General features: G+C 45.1%; 1 protein-coding gene across 1 annotated transcript; it reads left to right on the plus strand.

Annotated features, from left to right (window-relative positions):
• The first annotated feature begins 7,483 nt into the window (after positions 1 to 7,483).
• LOC149329494 (TNF receptor-associated factor 6-like) lies at positions 7,484 to 19,132 on the plus strand. Its single transcript, XM_089562262.1, has 3 exons — positions 7,484 to 7,768; positions 17,992 to 18,433; positions 18,515 to 19,132. The coding sequence occupies exons 1-3, from the start codon at positions 7,484 to 7,486 to the stop codon at positions 19,099 to 19,101; spliced, it is 1,314 nt and encodes a 437-aa protein (XP_089418388.1). The 3' UTR covers positions 19,102 to 19,132.
• Positions 19,133 to 20,666: the final 1,534 nt, after the last annotated feature.

The following is a 20,666-nucleotide window of genomic DNA, read 5'->3' on the forward strand; positions in this document are numbered from 1 at the left end:
TCGAATCCACTCAGTTCCCTTAAGGACCAGCGATTGTCTTGCCTTCGCATTACATGCCCTGCCCAAGCACATTTCTTCCTCTTGATTTCAACTAAGATGTCATTAACCCGCGTTTGTTCCCTCACCTACTCCGCCCTCTTCCGATCTCTTAACGTTACACCTATCATTTTCCTTTCCATAGCTCGCTGCGTTGTTCTTAACTTAAGCTGAACCCTCTTTGTTAGCCTCCACGTTTCTGCCCCATAGGTGAGTAGCGGGAGGATACAGCTGTTGTATACTTTTCTCTTCAGGGATATTGGTAAGCTACCATCCATGATCTGAGAGAACCTGCTAGATGCGCTCCACCCCATTCTTATTCTTCTAGTTACTTCCCTCTCATGATCCGAATCTGCGGTCACTACCTGCCCTAAGTAGACACATTCTCTTGCTACTTCCAGCACCTCGCTAGCGATTGCGAACTGCTGTTCCCTTGATAGGCTGTTGAACATTACTTTGGTTTTCTGCATGTTAATTCTTAGCCCCACCGTTAATCAGCTAACTTTTCAATTATTGACTTGAGGAACAATGTTTCAACGGAAAAGTTGTAGATCGCTTTGAGAAACAGCTTACTGAGACATTTTCAGCAAAGTAACATTTACGTAACGTAGTTTTTTTACCCGCCTTTAACCATAACCCGCACAATAAGAAAAAGCTTCCGGATGACATCCGTGCCACTTCAACGTCCCAAGACGCACCTTAAGGAATAACATCTATTTATTCTGAAGTCCTCTCCTCGATGAGACTTTGGGTGCACATTGGGGCAGAGAAGTGAGCGAGCAGCTGGTCACGTGACAGCTTTCTTTTAAAGCCGATAAATGAAGCTACGTAAGTCGTAACTTGACGGAAACAGCACTACTAGCGGTTTTTCGAGATCATCTAAAACTTGTGCATTGACATTTTCTTCCTGAAGTTAATAATTAAAAAGTTAGCTAATTAAACTTAACTAATTAATTAACCTTGAAGAGCGAAAAAAATACTCATGACTAGGCCACGCGAACATGAATAACCCTGAGTCGGTTTCACTGGACTAGGACACGGCGCCTTTTTTTAAAGTTTGGTTACATTTAGCTGGGACACCCGGTATATATATAGACGAACAACGTGCACTGCATTGTTTGAAGTCGGGGTGTGCGTCTTGCTCTGTGGGCCACACGGCCGCTTGATGACGCCAGGTTATTTTTAAGGCGAAAGCCTATAATGGCTCATATTGTCGTCCGTCCACTAACAAAGCGTGTCACACGCGTTTAACTCGGGAACTAAAAAAGATAGATGAAAGCCAATTCTTGCTTCAGATAGAGGATGAAAATATGAACGCCGAAGCCAAGTTTGATGACTCTAGAGTAGTCAGTTAATTAATTATTGGAAAAATGTCAAAATTGCGTCGAAATAGCGCGGACGTCGATATAGCCACGGGAATGGTGTAACGCCACATCCACCGGAGGTCATCACGGCAGAGTGAAAATTCTCACAGAATGGTTGGAAAACCGTTGGATTTCTGTCAAACTTGATGGAATCGTGTAATTAAACGTCCATAACACTAAGGATCCTCGTAAGATGTATAATTTGAAAAAAGAAAAAAAATCGAAAAAAAATCGCGTCAGCAGCTCCAAAGGTCCAGATACAATCGGGTGTACACAATATCACGTAATAGAAGCAGGAAAATAGACGATAACAAAAAGATACAATACATCCGCAGTACAAAAGCAGTTTGTGTCGGAGAAATGAAACATAATTAAACCCATATGTCTTAAAGAATAAAAGTTAATAAGAATAAGCCACCTGTATTTGCTAAGGTTTTTTATATCTATATTTTTATTTTGTAGGAACTTCAAATGTGTAGGCATGTGGTATTGCAGCATGTGTCGACCCTGATTAGTGCGGGAAGAGGGTATACACCAGTGTTCTCTGTTTCTGAATATGTGGGGCGCTTCTAAAGGTCAATGTAAACTACATAAGTTGAGGAAAGCTTCGTTGTTAGTTTGAACACTGTGTTTGTACTTCATAACAGGGTTAAGTTTATGTAAGTTGGAGCACTCGCTTCATCGCCGTCGACAGGGGCCGCGTGACCGTACGGCTCCTGCCTTATTGAGTGTGTGCAGTGCGCGGTGTTGTTGCGCGTTTCTTATTTAGTTAGAGAGCGTGCTTCCCCCGCGGCATCCGGACATTATGGACACTGTGGACATTATTACGTGCAGTGAATGACTTTTGTTTGCAGGGCGACAGGAGTCGCCGTCGTGTCTTGAGTGATCGCTTTTCTGTAATCGAGCGACACTAGTCGCGAACTGTACTCTTGTATTTTTTGAGGGACTGTGGTCCCTTATCGTGTAACCATGGGGTCCAATAAAATTCTCTTGGAAGTTTATGTAAGTGGTGTATGGGGAGTACAATACACGAAGCAAAAAGTTCTCTTGTTTGGGCGTCATATGAGGCATTTGCTACATGACGAATTGCTTTCTTTTGTAATAGCATTAATTTGGTATGGTTGGATTCAGTTGTGTCCGTCCATACAAGACTGCAGTAGTTAATATGAGAAGCGAAAATTGAATTATAAAAAATTAACTTAATTTTAGTCGGAAGCATCGTTCTAAACTTACACAATACGCCACAAGCTCTTGCCAGGCTTCCCTCCACGCGTTAAACGTGGGCTTTTAGATGTTTACTGAACCTCACACCCAATGTTTTTATTTTTTAACATCTTTTATTTGTTCGGAACCGAGTTTTATGTCGATATCCAGACCAAAAACCTACTGTACAGGAGTAAATAATATGGCTATTGTCTTAGCAACGTTAACTTGTAAACTATTTATTTGAGTCTATTGAGACAATTTTTCAAGTGTAACATTTGCGAAATCAGTGAGTTCTTCCACATTAGCTGACTGGAAAAAAATGCTTGTGTCGTCTGCATAAATGGTGTAAGATGGAAGTGTGCTGGTCTTTACTATATCATTTTTGTAAATATTAAATAAAACCGGTCCGAGTACACTGCCTTGCGGCACACCTGAAGTGACATTTAATAGAGAAGAGTGAGCTTCGTTGATTACGACGCATTGCTTACGGTGGTGTAAATATGACTTGAGAAGGTTACCAGAAACTTCTCGAAACCCATAATGCTCTAACTTTGTAAATAAAATTTTGTGGTCAATTCTGTCGAATGCTTTCGAGAAATCGATCAGAATACCTAGGGTCATTTTGTTATTTTCAAACCCTCTAAGTATTAATTCCTTCTGCGTCAGCAAAGCTAATTCAGTGGACATGCCTCGACGGAACCCAAATTACTGTGGACATAAAAGCTTGTGCTTATCACAGAAACTGGTGATTCGCTTGCATATTATTTTTTCTGGACCTTTGGAAAAAACGGGCAACACTGAGATCGGTCGATTATTTTAAAAGTTATTTTTATCGCCTGATCTATATAAACTCCTATCTTGCACACTGCATAATATCTGGAAAGGTACCAGTATGTAAACACGTATTGTAAATCTAAAAAAGAGCTGGAGTCAGCAGGTCTAAGAAGTATTTAACGGGTTTAATTTCAAGATCATCAATGTCCCGGGCTTTACAGTTCTTTAGGAACATAAAAATAGAGTAAATTTCTTCATCAGTTCTCGGTTCAAAAAAGGCAGATTTAGAATTGGGTGCACCTAAATATATTTTACTTTCAGCGCTGTCTCGTATAGGTGTTCCTGAAGAGAGATTTGTAAAGTATTTGTTAAAATCGTCCCCGAGGTCCTTCCCTTAAAGTGTTTTAGCACTTACTATTAGTTGAAGTACTTGATTGTTGCGTGTGCTAGTATTCAATATTTTGTTAAGTTCGCGCCATAGAACATCAATCTGACTAGTTGAATTGTTAAATAAAATTTCAAAATGCGTATTTTTTGTTTTACGCAAAGTGGTTGTGACAAAATTTCTGTATTTTTTGAAATCTGAGAGGTCATCCAAGCTCCGTGTCTTCACGAACTTTGCGTATAGTTGTTCCTTTCTTTTAATCAATTTAAAGCACTCATCTGTCATCCAAGGCTTGCGTAACTTTTTAGATTTGTTTATAATTTTTAACCTAAAACATATGTGATAGCATGACTTAAATAATGAGAGAAATATTTCATATGCTTGCTGAGCAGTTTTGCACGCAAAAATCCGACTCCTGTTTAAACTGCTTATTTCATTCCTAAACACCTCTAGGGTCCTGGAACTTATATCTCTGACAGTGTACGAATCAGAGTGGCTAACCTTTCTTTTAAGAAACGTATTACATTTGTAGATCATGTAGATTGGGAAGTGATCACTTAGTCCCGTAATTATTCAGGCCGACTTAACACAGTCACTCATATTGCTAGCCACAAATAAATCTAAAAGGCTCTCTGAATGATGGGTGATTCGTGTTGGCTCTGTTATGACATTGCCACAAGATAAAGAAGTAAGCAAAATTTGAAATTCACGTGAGGCAGCAGTGTTACCCAACAGAATAATGTCACAGTCACCGCCTAAAATGATTTGCAGCTTATTCGTAATTATGAAATTCAAGAACGTTTCTAAAAACTTAAAAAAAAACGGTTTATGTTCCCATTAGGTGTCGGTAAATGACAGCAAACAACTTGTTTTCACTTTGAGTCGTTATAACCTCGTAATCAGCATTAACTTCAGTAAAGTCTGGCTGTACAGCACATGTAAACTGTTTTGATACCAGCTGTAGTACACCGCCACCACGTCGGTGGGACCTGTTTAGAAAAAACACTCTCGCATCCCGGGAGATTCAAAACATCAGCTGTAGAAGATTACCACGTTTCGGTAACCATAATAACTTGAATCTTGAAACGGAATTCGGCAAGAAACATAACCAGTTCGTCGTGTTTCTTTCGCGCACTTTGGGCGTTGCAATGCAGAACACTGATATAACTGTTGCCAGAAGGACAGGTAACATCGTGAGGAGCAGCTATCAAAAATAATCATACAAGTACAAAAGAGCACGCCATAGGCACTCAGGGAGAGGCGGCTACATTGCGCATCTTATCCAGGTCGGACTCACAATCAATTCGGATAACTCGGGACGTTTCCGTTTTCCGTGCGTAAAACCTGCCGTTCCCGACCCATGCGTAACGCCAGGCCACCTCCCGTTTCTTGCCAGTTGTCATCCCAAGCAACGTTCTCATTTTTGGGCACAGACGCTCATCAACAAAGACAGACTGTTTCTCTGAGAAACCCAGTTCATCTGCACCGCACCGAATTTTTCGTGCTTCCCGAAGAATGGCATCGCACTTAGCGCGGTTGCTGAATGCTACTGCAATGTCGCCGTTACTATTCGTTTTTTGCTGCGGCCTTTTTTTCGACAGTATCGTCGTCGCCATCTTTCTGGTCAGCAGCAGTGTTTCGCACTGGAACCCTGTGGCAGATTTCAATATCTTCTTGTGTTATACATTCACCAAGTGCGTCACCAAGCCTGCCCAGAACATCCATCAAATTTTCGTTTTCGTCCTCAGGAATGCCTCTAATCTCAAGAATTTTTTTCCTCAAGTACTGATCCTGTGCGGTGATCCGCATCGAGTTTTCGTTTGCCATCTTTTTTAGTTGTGCAACTTCTTTGATAAGCTCCTCATTTGTGACTTTCAGAGCCACAGTCTCTCCGAAAGTCCTCGACATCTTTGTTCATGTGCTCTAGACTAGCCTTCAGTTCCCTTATTTCTTAGCGCATTTCACGCTTCAAGTCAGCTATCTCAGTTCCGATGATGAACAAGAAACACGTTTACACTGGTCGTAGGTAATAGCAAATGGTAATAGTAACTGCCAGCAGAAGCAACGAGAAAGATTTATAAATAGTAATGCAACAAAGTTGCGAGAATACCAACCTGCGAAACAAGAAGAAAATGAGCGTGTGCTCGGTCCGTTGCGTCCGCTGCCAAGTGTCTGAACCAATGCAGACAAGCAGGAAAGGAATACGTATGTGGATGCCTTTTGTCTTGTTCATATTCACGATCCGGGGGGGTCGAATTTCGATGGAGGCGAAATTGCGAGGTCGCTGTGCTGTGCGTCACTGTCATGTGGTGAAGCGTTCAGGCCAGGGTACTAGTAAATACCACGGGGAAGCCAACCGAAGTGCATAGTCGCGACGAAATCCCCAGAGCGTGCCCTTATTAGCATCACAGCAGGCGTTATAGGAACCATGTCTTAGAAATGGACGCTATTCTCCACCCTCCTCTTCCTCTCATCAACGACTTTACTCTTGCAAGGCCCTGTTTCTGGCACTGAACCTCATGCAGGCTGGGGTAGAAATGGGCGCTTTGCATATAGGCTAACGTATTGGGTCAGTGTATACACTTTTCGGGCCGCCTCGAGAGCATTCGGTACAAGTGTTGGTCTCCCTAGGCACACAGCGACGGCGCACTGAAAGCTTTATAGGTTTTCCTCTATCAAGGCGGTATTACGCAGGCCTGCTCTAATGCGACGTATGCGATCAAGGCAACCTATCAATACAATTAAGCAACGATTTAACAAAGAGGTCGTGGGGCCACTTCGACTTCGTTATAATGAAAAGCAACGGTGCATATATTTCGCCGACGTGTACTTTGTATTGCGTCGTTGTCATCATAAGGCGTATAGTCGAAGTTCTGAATTCTTTGTGTTGAATAGTTTAATTCTTTTAGCGGATACTGATGTATACTATATAATTCTATTCGAACCCTGCCCTCTCGGGTGCACTCTGTACGGCGAAGTTAAAGTAACTGAATTTAACCTAAAATTAACTTTCATATGAAAGCTTAGGGTTCGCAGCCATTGCTTGAGGCATGGCTTTCTTGGTCAGACAACTGGTCTTGCTACCTTGCCTCGTGATGACGTCACTCACGGGAAAAAGAATTCGAGAAAGCCTCCTGATAACAAGTAACCTTGCGATGTTATCAAGGGAGGAGAATCAAGACCAATGCCTGTTTTTCAGCAGGGCATATCATTTGAAGCAGTGCGAATGCGCAAACGAATGAAACACGCCCCTGAGGTTATAGCATAGCTTTTGCTCTAAATTAGCGATGTGCCTGGACTCATCAGCTGGGGAAGAGTTTTGGCGGATAGCGGCACCAAAAGCTATCCCACAACAATCATTCTTCTTTCACTCCTACCTTCCTCCCTTCCCTTGCGGCGCGTTTCAGGTGTCCGCCGAGATATGTGAGACAAATACTTCGCCAATTTCCTTCGTCAAAAACCAATTAACAAACAATCATTATTTCGCATATTTTTTAGCGTACGGGATCAACACGTGTGAGTGACACAGCTTTCCACCGGCGACAGATTTCGCTCGGCGCGCAGTCCGGCATACGCAGCAAAAGCGGCAGCCGATAACCCTGCGATTGTCGCCCTGGCAAACGGGGAGGGAAAAAAAGGAAAGACGTTACTGCGGTCTGTGTGGCGGCGGAATACGCATTTCTGCGACGCTCAGTGCAACGAGCGTAGGTCAAGAACGATGCCTGCTGCAAGCGCGCAGTATACTGCAGTTGGGTTTTCCCCTGAGCTCGACTGGAGGGATCTGAAGTTCGTCGAACCCCTGCCTCCACATCGGATATGCAGTGCCTGCGGCCTGGTGAGGAAGAGAACGGCCTGGCTACCATGCACACACGTGTTATGCGAGTGCTGCTACGAGCAGTGCGGGCGGGATGCATCGCATGCGTGTCCGCTGGACGGCAACCACTACGAGGATGAGGACGTCGCTCTGGTGGACTTCCCTGCGGAAGAGCTGCTTCGGAGAGAGGTAAGCGAAGCAGAGAAAGCAGCCGAAATGTGTGCTCAAAAGAACTTTTCATTAGAAGAGCGCTGTATCAAATAGGTCATGATTTGTCGCCAGAGAATCGTGTGTAAAGCGAAATCAATTTGTTTTTTGAGTTGGAAGAGGAGTTTGGTCGCGACGAACATAGTTGGTCGAACATAGTGTTTAATGCTCGTACTCCTTTGCCGCGGCAGAGTGAGACCTGCATGCCTGTTTTCTTCGGTTTCTCTGAAATTACAGGGTTGTACGTGCAATGCTCACATTTCTCGCGTTCAGCTCTCTTCTTAATTTCATATAACAGCAGACATTACGCGAGAACAACGCAAAAACTGAGAACGAAAGGGCAAAAGGCGCGACTTGGTGCATTGAAATACACAAGACACCTGACTTGCGGGACAAGCCGTCCAACTTCCGGTGGCCTCACTGGCGCTCGTCTTGGAAAGCGGGAATGCGGCATCCTGCCGCCTAGTGGAGATCTGTGGGCGTAGACGCTGTGAGCGAAAGATAGCATGAGGCGGCGCACGTGCTTTGTAAAGGTGCAGAAGCTTCTACTTTTTGCTGAAGCCATCTAGCGGCGCTGCAGAGCTGTGACGTCACCTCTTGCATGAAAATAAATAGGGGCGCGCGAGAGAAGAATAATTCATCTGTTCTCGTTTCGGCGAGCGCGGCTTCGACCGCTTCTTTTTGCGCAGCGTTCGCTCCGGTGGACGCAGTTGTTGCTGCGACGCGCGTATTTTCTTTCCTTTTTCTCTTTCCTCTGATCTTTTAACTCTCCTCTATCTGCACGTGGCAGCGGTGGTGGCTTGGCTCGAGCCAGTAGCAGGCCCGTGCAATTTCCTCTTCACCCTTCTCTCAGTCACAACAACAACAACAAGAATAATTCAGGGCGGGCGCTCGGTGGGCCTAAAGCGCGGAGAGGCGAAAGCCGTAAGCGCGGTGTTGTTGCTAGTGTCATTGATGTGTGGTTACTATGTTAAGCTTCGCCTCTGAGTATGGAACTCGTAGCGCCATGCAACCTTCTAGGGAGTCCTCAGAACGACATCGCCCATTCGGCTCTACGTCTTCGGTAAATTAGTTTTTGAGGAGAGGTAAGGAAATGTATGTCTCGCATATCTCCCTGGAGACTTGAACCTCGCCCTAATGGAAGGGAGGAAGATGGGAGTGAACGAAGACACCGTATTCACTAGACGCGCTTTCGTTCATTCCGAACCATGGAGCTGGCATGCCGGATTTTTTACCGTGCTCGTCTCGCACTCCGGAGACCCTGGTTCGATACCCCAACTCGACCAATTTCCTACTCTGTTTTATTTATTGATGTGGTCTGGCTAGAAAGCTTAATTAGAATTGGTTGATTAAGCAATGAGCTAAACTCAGTCCCACTTAGTTGGAGGATCACTATGCGATACCTTTAATTTGTTGCATGGTTAATAGCCAAAGTACAATTTGACCCGTTTGAAATTCGCGCACTGTGACGTCACAACCATTTCGACCAATTGAAAAGCGTGACATTTCTGTCTACAACTCCTGCTTACAACGATGAGGCACTAAAGGCTTCCGCCTTAATAAATGAACCATGGGGGAATGGTGGCACAGAGGTATCTGCTACAGCCAGCGTCGACGCTTCAGGGGACGCGATTGTTGCGACGCGCGTCTGTTCTTTTACGCTTTCCTCTCATACCTTTCAACAGGTGCGGAAACGTGCGTTTCCGAAGCGAACGCAAAGAACCATGGGAAAATCGTCTGTCAGCTACTGCCGGTTATAAATTTTTCCCAGGCTCTGCCTTGTGCATAGCAATTGCCGTACATTCGTGTATCAATTATTCCCTACTCTATTTGTCCTGCGACATTGCTTATTGCACAGCATCACTTTAAGATCAGCGCGTGCTGCGTATGAAAGCATCCTGAACGCGGAAAATGCAAATAACAAAAGTTGTGTGTTTATTCGTGGTTATAATATGTCAGCGTAGGCTGGCTGTTCTGCGTAAGCACGGCACTTGGTTGAGTAGGCGGTTAAACTAGTTTAACGCGCTGGTCATTACATATTAGTTTTGTTTTTTTCTCGTGCGAGCTATACTTGGCGTGGATGAGCAGTTTCGCGAGAGCGCGGATGAGCGAAGCTGCGCATGCGCGAGGAGCGAGTGACGTCACAGCTGAGCAGCTGTTGCGCCGGAGGCGCCGCCGCGCACTTCAGAACCGTAGATTCATAGACCTGGCAGACGCACCGGCGCCGGCGCGCTTTCAAGAGGGTAGCAGACGCCCTATGGCTTCAGCGTCGCGTTTCTGGCACAACGTTGTAAATGCCGTCGCATGCAGCGCACACCTGTCACTACCGCCACTTAGCTTAAAGCACGTTTTGAGGTGTCCACTGTTCCAAGAGAGTGGTTTTCCGCCTTCCCTGTGGTTCAGGTGTCCACCGAGATGTGGACACCTCGCCCTCACTTCAAGCTGCGTATATCCTGGTATAGCAGAGCTAAGCCAGCGCAAATTTTTATTGCGAAAGCAATACTACGCTAAGTTTTGAGCCTTCAGCGCGGAGCGACGGTAGTTACGGTGGACCTTTCGCTGAGTGACGTGATACCAGCTGCGAAAAAAAGGGCCCCCAGCTCGATCCGTCGGCGGAGGGCGGTGGTAGTCACGGCGGAGAGCCTCGCGCTCCTCTCACCAGTGGCGCTACAGTCGAGGTGACGTCACACCAGCTGCGAAAAAAGGGCCCCCAACTCGATCCCTCGGTGGAGGGCGGCCGTAGTCACGGCGGTGACCCTCGCGCTACTCGCACCAGTGGCGCTACAGTCGAGGTGACGTCATACCAGCTGCGAAAAAAAGGCCCCCAGCTCGATCCGTCGGCGGAGGGCGGCCGTAGTCATAATAATAATAATAATGCCTTTATTTTCCATCACAAGGATGAGGGAGGCAGAGAGAAAAAGCTAGGGATGTAGCTTGACGAGCTCTCGCCTCCCCAAAAATAGATAGAAGTTGTACAGGAAAAATATGCAGACAGCATAACAGCATACCAGCAAAGATTAAAAAAAAGAAAGAAAAACCCCGCAGTAATACTAAAGAAATAAAGGAAGCATGAACAGAACCTATTTTTTGACACAACTGTAACACTTTGTAGCGCGTAAAAATCAAACGTAAAGACAAAATTACATAAATGACAAATTGCAAAATTGTAATCACATAAATTTAAACACAATTACAGGAATTACCATTCAGAAGTTACAAAATCACAACCACAAAAAATTATACAAAATTACAGAAATTACGATTCAAAAGTTACACACGGTTACAATATATTTGAAACAAAGTTTTGCAACTGTTTTTTTTTCGAGTGCTCAACAGTCATGTTGTGGCTATGGGAGAGGTTAAGATAGTGCAGCAGACTATACCTAAGCATCTGTTTGCCATAACCTGTTCCGTATGCATAAATGTGCCATATTTCGTTGCTTCTTGTTTTGTACGATGCGTGTTTTTTGCATAATGAAGCCAGTGTGGCAATGAAAGGAGTATTGCTTTTATTTTCGGTTTTGTATTTAGAGAGTAAGCAGTATGCATATAAATCATTAATTGGCATTATGTCGCCTTTCTCAAAAAATGGTTTGGATGGGTGGTCATATGCTACATTATATACTATTCTAAGAATTCTTTTTTTTTGGGTAAATAATCTTTGGAGGTTTGTGAAAGATGTATTTCCCCATACCAAGTGACAGTAATTTAGATGCGAGCAGAACAATGAATTATACAGGAGCATTTTTACATTTACAGGGAGAATGTTTTTGTGAGCGTAAACTGTTCCTATGACACGGGATAGTTTAGATGCTATGTAATTTGTGTGCTCGTCCCAAGTCATTTTCTCATTGAAAAATACACCTAGTATTTTGAGAGCTAACAACATCTATTTTCAAATTATCAAGAAATATACCATCATTATTTTGGATGTTCTTGTTCTCGGGGCGGAAAATAATGGCTTTAGTTTTTGAGGTATTAATCTTGAGGGCGTTAAATCTTGCCCACTTTTCAAGTTGAGTAAGCGTTGTGTTTGCTTTTGCAATCATAGATGAGGGGCATGACCCGGAAAAAAGCAAGGTGGTGTCGTCTGCATATATTACAATTTTTGTTTCAATGTCTGTTTCTGTTATGTCATTCACATATATATTGAAAAGGAATAGGCCCAAGATGCTGCCTTGGGCCACACCAGATAAGATAGCTTTGACATCTGATCGGTGACCGTTTAATTCTACATACTGCTGTCGATGCTTAAGATAACTGCTCAAAAGTAACAAGGATTGTCCACGGAAACCTTATACTTGAAGCTTTTTAAGCAGTAACATGTGGTTAAGATGATCAAAGGCCTTTGAAAAATCTACATATATTCCTAAAGCTAAACATTTGTCATCAAAAAAGTTTAAAATGAATTTTTTTTGTTCTAAAAAAGCAAGTTCCGTAGACAGATTTTTCCGAAATCCAAACTGTGAAGGTGTTACTATATTATGCTTACTACAGAAGTTATTCATCCGGGACAAAATTATTTTTTCAAACCCTTTGGAGAAAACAGGCAATATTGACAATGGCCTATAGTTTGGAAAGTCATTTTTGTCTCCCTTTTTGTAGACAACTGTTACCTTTGCAGTCTGCATCTTCTGTGGAAACACGCCATTTGCTAGACAAAGGTTAAATATGTGTGTGATATAGGGTGCAATTCTGTCTAGGACATGTTTCACAGGTTTAATCTTAACACCGTCAGCATCGCTACTTCCGCTGTTATTTAATGCCAGAAATACTGACACTACTTCAGCCTCTGTAACAGGACTTAAGAAACAGGTGTGATCCACGGTGCACTTTATGTAATTCAAAGCCATTTCATCATAATCAATTCTTTTCAGTTCCACAAAAATCATTAAATGCATCTGCTAACTTCTTGCCAGACCATTCTTCATTTTGGTCACGGCGGTGACCCTCGCGCTCCTCTCACCAGTGGCGCTACAGTCGAGGTGACGTCATACCAGCTGCGAAAAAAAGGGCCCCCAGCTCGACCCGTCGGCGGAGGGCGGCCGTGGTCACGGCGGTGAGCCTCGCTCTCCTCTAACCAGTGGCGCTACAGTCGAGGTGACGTCATACCAGCTGCGAAAAAAGGGCCCCCGGCTTGATCTGTCGGCGGAGGACGGCGGTAGTCACGGCGGTGAGCCTCGCGCTCCTCTCACCAGTGGCGCTACAGTCGAGGTGACGTCATACCAGCTGCGAAAAAAAGGGCCCCCAGCTTGATCTGTCGGCGGAGGGCGGCGGTAGTCACGGCGGTGAGCCTCGCGCTCCTCTCACCAGTGGCGCTACAGTCGAGGTGACGTCATACCAGCTGCGAAAAAAAGGGCTCCCAGCTTGATCTGTCGGCGGAGGACGGCGGTAGTCACGGCTGTGAGCCTCGCGCTCCTCTCACCAGTGGCGCTACAGTCGAGGTGACGTCATACCAGCTGCGAAAAAAAGGGCCCCCAGCTCGACCCGTCGGCGGAGGGCGGCCGTAGTCACGGCGGTGATCCTCGCTCTCCTCTCACCAGTGGCGCTACAGTCGAGGTGACGTCATACCAGCTGCGAAAAAAAGGGCCCCAGCTCGATCTGTCGGCGGAGGGCGGCGGTAGTCACGGCGGTGAGCCTCGTGCTCCTCTCACCAGTGGCGCTACAGTCGAGGTGACGTCAAACCAGCTGCGAAAAAAAGGGCCCCCAGCTCGATCTGTCGGCGGAGGGCGGTGGTAGTCACGGCGGTGAGTGTCGCGCTTCTCTCACCAGTGGCGCTACAGTCAAGGTGACGTCATGATCATCATCATCAGCGTGACTACGCCCACTGCAGGACAAAGGCCTCTCCAATGTCTTACCAATTAACACTGTCCTGCGCCAGCCGCGGCCACCTTATTGCCGCAAATTTCTTAATCTCATCCGCCCAACTAATTTTCAGCCGCCCCCTCCTACGTTTGCCTTCTCTTGGAACCCACTCCGTTACCCTAAAGGACCAGCGATTATCTTCCCCTCGCATTACATGCCCTGCCCAAGCCCACTTCTTCCTCTTGATTTCAACTAGGATATCATTACCCCGCGTTTGTTCTCTCACCCACTCCGCCCGCTTCCGATCTCTTAACGTTACACCTATCATTTTTCTTTCCATAGCTCGCTGCGTTGTCCTTAAGCTGAACCCTCTTTGTTAGCCTCCACGTTTCTGCCCCATAGGAGAGTACCTGTAAGATACACCTGTTGTATACTTTTCTCTTGAGGGATATTGGTAAACTGCCATGGATGATCTGAGATAACCTGCCATATGCGCTTCACCCCATTCTTATTCTTCTAGTTATTTCCCTCTCATGATCTGGATTAGCTCGATCTGTCGGCGGAGGGCGGCGGTAGTCACGGCACGGCCGGTCTCGACGCGCGCGCTTTCTCGCTCTCTCCTAACGGCCTGAGCAGGCGCCGAGAGAACAAAGCATTTTTTCTGTGCTGCACCACCGCTGATGTCCGCGAGAGGGCGCTGTGAGCCGACCCGTAACCCGTCCAACCCGACCCGGCGCTGGAATCGAGGCACCCTAACCCGTCCTGCGGCTGCCCCAGAGCCAGTTTTGAGCAGTCGGCGCGCACGGGCCCATTTTTTCACGTGTTGGTTTTGTCGCTGTGTTTAGCTCGTCAACGAAAGGATTGCGATGTGTCTCATGCTCTGCGCGTCTTGCTTGCAGGGTCACGTTTCTCAGCAAGTTTTCTGCAACGGACTTTTCATGGATATTCGTTTCAGAAACTTGTGAAGTGAAGCTGCGCATATGGTGTCCTGCTGTGACGCTGTACTTAAACGCGTGTACGAAAGGTTTTCCACGTGATGTCATTTATGCGCGTGCCTCATGCTTCGCGTGCCTTGCTAGCGTGCTTGTGAAGACGAACAACACTAGCAGTCCTCTGCACTTACTTCGGCGTACTCAACAGAATCGTGAAGTTCACTATCCAAAGCCGTGGTTTCTAGCTCTCCTGGAAATGATTTCGGCGTCTTTCGTTTTTAAAAAGGCGGCCAAGTATCTCGCTTCGAAAACATAGCGCAAAAAGGAAACGGACGACACAGAAGAGGAGAGGACAGGCGCTAACTTGCAACTTTATTTTCGGAATGCCACCACGTCTAATATATAGGAGCCAATCACCAACATCAAGCGATGAGCATGTGCAAAGAAGAGCACAATAGCGTGTGGACAATAAGCAAAAAAATACGATAAAGTAAGAAAATGAAAACACGGTGCCGGGGGAACACCGAGAGAAATGAGACATCGTGTACTGAAACTTACTGCAAAAAGCGCTTTTCAAGCTTGTCAAAGTTAACAGCCAAACAAATAACGCCGCAAAACGGGGAGATAAAAATATATCGACTAAAAGATGAAAGGATTGTACAAGGCCCTACACTAAGACAAGCACGTGGTGAAGACAGAATGACAATGAGGAAACTACATTTATGGGATTGGCAATGGAAGTAAAAGATAGCAGACAATTAGGCCGGAAACAGGAAAAGGATGTGATACTGTACATAATAAAATGGAAAAAAATTAAAAACTAGGAAACGATGAAGAATATGTGCATGAAAAAATACAGAAAGACCGATACAGAAAAGGATAAAACGAGAAGTATAAAACAGGAGTGTAGAGGGCTCCACGAGAAAACAACGAGGGGGGGGGGGATATGCAAATATGAGAAATGGCAAAGACAAATGAAGTAAAAGCCAATAAAATGGCAAGGAATAAAAGTAGTAAGAAAACGCAAAGGAAAAGCGGGACCGTTCTAGTTCACAAGAAGAAAGGGTGCTTACGGTAAGCAGTCTTGAGACATGGTTCACACCTACAGATAGCCAACAAGGAATTCAGCTTCACTGTCCAGTAATTGAATACAAGGTGCGCTAAAGCAGTTTTTCCCAGCTTTTCTTATAAAATGCGCCACCATGACTTCACGCTCTGTTTTTCCTTTAGCTGATGTTAAGAATTCTGTTTTATCTATATTTGGATAGCCTCCGTTCTCTCGCTCTGTTTCACATGCTTTGCAATGGTCGGCTAGGTTGCTTCCTGATTTGTTGCGTACGCATAATCTTTGTTCTCTTGCCCTCTCATTGAAGCATCTTCCTGTCTGCCCAATGTGACGCCCGCAACTGATAGGAATTCTGTACAGAACGTTCGCCTGACATACCGTAAACTTCGTTTATGTTTCGTCGTGCAGTCATCTCGTTTTACCATTTTCTTAGTGCAGATCTTGCAAAGCTTACATGAGGCAGAGAAAACTACTTGTACATTATAACGCGCAGCCAGCTTCTTGAAATTATGTGAAAACCTATGATAATATGGTATTACCTGGACAGGAGTCTTCCTTTTGATCCCTTCACTCCCCTGCTCACTACAGGAACCCTTGGGGGCTTTCGCAACCTACCAGGCTAAAGCTAAGCCCCCGCCAATTTTTCATATTTCATAGGCTTTCTTTAAACTACGAAAAAAAGCACCATGTAGAAGATACGTTGCTGCAAAAACAGGATCGGTTTCTTGGTTTACTCCCTCTCCAACGTAAGGGAACGCACGTGACGCTGAAATAAATAGAAAATTTGCATAAGTGATCTTAGGTAATTAACAAATAGAGCGCATTTGAAAATTACTATGAGGATCCCCACATGACGGGAAACAATATGTTGTTGGTTTCGCCCAGCTCCGGTGAGCCAATTTTGTAGCGAGAGCTACACCACGCAACCAAATCAAGCATTTTGCCGCGAGCCTGCGAGGCTGATAGTGCGCATGCGCGCAACCATAGAGGAGCAGCAGGTGCGCGGCGCATGACGTCACAGTTCGCCGCCGCCGCCACGCGAGAATGAGCGGCGGAGACGCCTGTGGAAAGAGAAGAACGTCTTGAGAGGCGCAGACGCCAGGTAGCTCTCGCTACGTTATATCCTGGCATAGCTGCGCTAAGCCAGTGGCAACTTTTTTTGTCATTTATTCGTGGTACTTGAAACAATTTGCAGGTATGCAGGGTGTCCCAACTTACTTGGACAAATATTTAAAAACAAAACCGAAGCTTTCTTCAGAACTGATATTGCGATGATGTTGTTGGTGTTTATCTTAAGTTACAGTACCATTTTTTTCGCTCGTCCTATTTGAATAATTTGTCTAGATAAATAAATTAACTTTTTTAATATAGCACGAAACGCGCGAAGCGAGTGATGCATTTTTACAAAGCACGCATGAGAGCACTATAATCGCGGCGCATTCGGGCGCTAGGGGCTCGTTGCCACGTGGTATTTTTTATACTCCGCGGGCTTTCGTTTACCCCAATTAAAAACGGCCACGCTAAGCGTATCTCGTTGTAAGTGCCTGGGTTGGACAATATTTGTGGAACTCCACAACTTTCCTATTGACGCCTGAACGTATCAAGTTTAAAAAGTTAATTTATTTATCTCAACTAATTATTCAAATAGGAGGAGCTAAAAAAATGGTATCGTAACATCAGATAAACCCCACCAACATCCATGCAATTTCAATTCTGAAGAACGCTTAGGTTTTCTCTTATTCTCTTAAAACTTGGTCCACGTTAGCTGGGACACTCTGTATATGCTGCTCCGTGAACGCGCGGAGCAGGCATAGTGAAGGTTGTAAATTGGTGCTAGCATGCTTGAATTGCTCGCAGATATGTTACGAACCTTTATACAGGGTGTCAAGCCTAACTTTAGCCAAGGGTTAAAAAATAAGACATTTGAGATAGGCCAGGGAAACCACTTACATACAGCTACCAGCCAGCTTGCGCATCCAAGGCAATTTTTATTTTGTAAATAATTAATTAGCTATTAAGATGACTTTTCTCAACCCCTAAATATTGATATTATACAGCAGATGTGAATAGCACAGTTGGAGAGCACCTTCAGAAACACCCATTGCATTTATTTGGGATAAAGAAAGCCTCACGTGTATCTTTTTTCCGAGCTGCAAAGAAAGCACGCGAAATGCAAAAAAAAACAAAACAAAAAAACACGTGACTAGCGCATTCGCGCGTCACGATTGTGCTGATGTCAACCGTGGCTTGAGTGAATGAAGTCAGCTGCTGGTATGGCGCGACGACCTCATTTTTCGGGAATACCGATATGTCGGCGGTGGTTGCGGCGCCCGCGCGCGCCAGTCTGGAAGCGCGATGGCGGAAGTTGCACTTTCTACATTTCCTTCAATTATTCATTGCAGGTTAGGTGCTGGAACGAAGACAACGGCTGCGAGACCGTGGTGGCTGCTTCCCAGCTCCCCCAGCATTTCCAGCTGGAATGTAGACACCACTCTGCACGGTGCTCCAAGTGTTCGGCCTCGGTTCTTTGCAGCGATGTGTGCTCACACCTAAGATCGGAGTGTGCAGCACCGTCGACGCCTTTTGCTCCAGAATCTGGCCATCAGACCAGCGACACGGAAGACGCAGCACTTCCAAACTCCTTCCAACGAGTCATTCAGGAGAAGGCGGTGGAAATGAGAGAGCATCTTGGGCAGCTGGTTGCTGATGTTCAATGCCGCGGTGATAGACTAAACGAAACGTCTCACGGGAGAAACACTTTTAAAGAAGCGCTCAGAGATGAACTGACCCAAGCAACGAGACAAATCCAGGAGAGTGTGACAAGGGGTGTGCGCGAATCCGCCAGTGGTAACGAGCAGTTGAAAGAGCAGTTGATAACGCGTACTGATAACCTTTCGAGCAACCTAAACAAACTGGAAAAAATAGTTAAAGATGAGTTGGCGACTGCAAAGAAAGAGAGCTGTGATAATTGCTCGCGAATTCTAGAATCAATTCATGAAATGAAAGTTGAAACTGTGGATAATAGCGAGAGGACTCTGGACCGCATTAAGGCAGTGCTTGGAAGGCATGAACCACGACCAGAGCATACAGTCTTCTATGTCAGAGGCATCGAATCGCTCGAAGAAAAAGTGCTTAGAGAAGGCCATGCTTACTACGAGAGCGACCAGGTGTACATGTGTGGATACTGCATGTCACCTGGAGTCTACTTGATAAAGGATGGCGAATCAGTGCGCCTGCACGCCAGTCTCCGCTTGCATAAGGGTGACAACGACGGCGCTGTTGAGTGGCCATTCCAGCACAGAATACGGCTGGGCGTAATACACCCGCAAGATAAGAGGCAGTATCTCGTTGAAATTAAGTCACCCCGTGAATATCCATGCATACAAAAGCCTACAACACCAAGTAACTCAGCATTTTGTTTTTCTGATCCTTCGTTTAGGCTTAGCACTCTCAGGCTCAGTGGCGTCGTGGTGGAGGACCAGCTTCAGATTAAGTGGGAAGTGCTGCCGTGAGCCGCGCTGGCGGAAGGCGTTGGATGGAAGCCATTCTTCCCACAGGTTTTGCTTTCAGCAGTTTGTTGTTAATATTTAGCGCATCCATCACGGACTAATTCGTCCGTCTATTCAATTTCTTTCACGATGTGCATGCGTTCAGTTCGCTTCTTTTCTTTTATTCTGGTCTAATATGCAGAAATCGCATTAATTGCCAGTGAAACGTGTGACGCAATGTCCTAAGCACAGAGTCTTTATCTAGTTATTTTCTTAAGCAGTGTTTTTTGTTTCATGTGTTTGACTGGGTGACTATAGTAGGATACAACTTAAAAAAACAGCAGTTGCTAACACTGGGCCGCGGTCCGCGGCGTCTTGTATTACTCCGCTGGCCAATCGCAACTGTAAACGAAATCAGATTTTTACTGTTTCACTATATCAAACAATTTGCGAATAAAAATTCTAGAGGTCATAATTTTTTTCTTGTCATAAGCTTCTTGTTAACGTAAAAAGAAGCGTTTAACCAGCGGACTACTTTTTCGTCGTGAAGGAATTCTGTGCGCGAAGGCTGAATATGGGCGGAGCTTCACTGCAGACTTAAGTTGTATCCGACTATAGTCTTCTGTAATTGGGCCCGCGTCAGCCACAGTGCAGCGAAAACAGATGTTTCTCGGAAATGATACTGAATGCTTACGATGATAGATGGTGCGTAACAAAATAAACAGCTGGGATGCTTCAAAACGCTGCCTTTTACTTGGGAAACGAACTGGAGGAAAAAAGTGCAGAATAAAAAGTAAATTCACGTTATGTTCGTTCTTTAGTTTTTCTTCTTTAGTGTACCACGTATTTCAGCGTACGTATACCAGAAAGCGCAATTTAGCAGGAGGTAAACATTCGCTTGTGACCGGTTTGGTCGTGATGAAAATAAATAAAAAGCTTTGATTTGACGGGGTTGCAAGCTTCATTTTTTTCCCGATTTTCCTTTGTGGATGAGCCTGTCACAGTGGAGAAATAACAGGAACAAGTGTACGGTTTTTCGGAGGAGACGAACATTCGTGTCTCAAAAAGTTTGGCAGGAAGTGGAGTTTTAAAAGCACTTCTCGTTATACTGAGCGCTTAATTTTCCGGTCAAGGCTCAGTGCCTCATTGCGGTCTGATAGATAAAGAAGCCTACCGCACGAGAGCTTATTTATCGCGTTGCCCCGAATCCTGGCAGCAACTTCATTTTTCTCGAGCAGCTCCTAGCTCAACTTTTAATAAGTAGTTCGATCATGCGCAGTGGGAACGACTATTGCTTTATTGATATATATTGATTGCTTGGTTTTGCACAATACGTTTTCGAAAAGAGAACTCCATAAATAATCACAGAAAAATATGACAGTTGAGCTTTTAATAGTTGTGCATGTACCGATACTCTTTTTCACGTTATTGTCAAAATATAAAATCACTCCATGCCAAAACGACCCGGAAGTTGCGCCTGACCTCGTCTGTCTGTTAAAGAAAATGCACGAAAACTCAGCACAACGAGCGCAATGTTAGCGTGCAGTATTTTTGCCGGAAAAAATTCATTCTTGATGGAAGCGCAGTTT

The sequence above is a fragment of the Amblyomma mixtum genome, chromosome 9, assembly GCF_055824585.1.
Source record: "Amblyomma mixtum isolate Tamu chromosome 9, ASM5582458v1, whole genome shotgun sequence".
NCBI lineage: Eukaryota > Metazoa > Arthropoda > Arachnida > Ixodida > Ixodidae > Amblyomma > Amblyomma mixtum.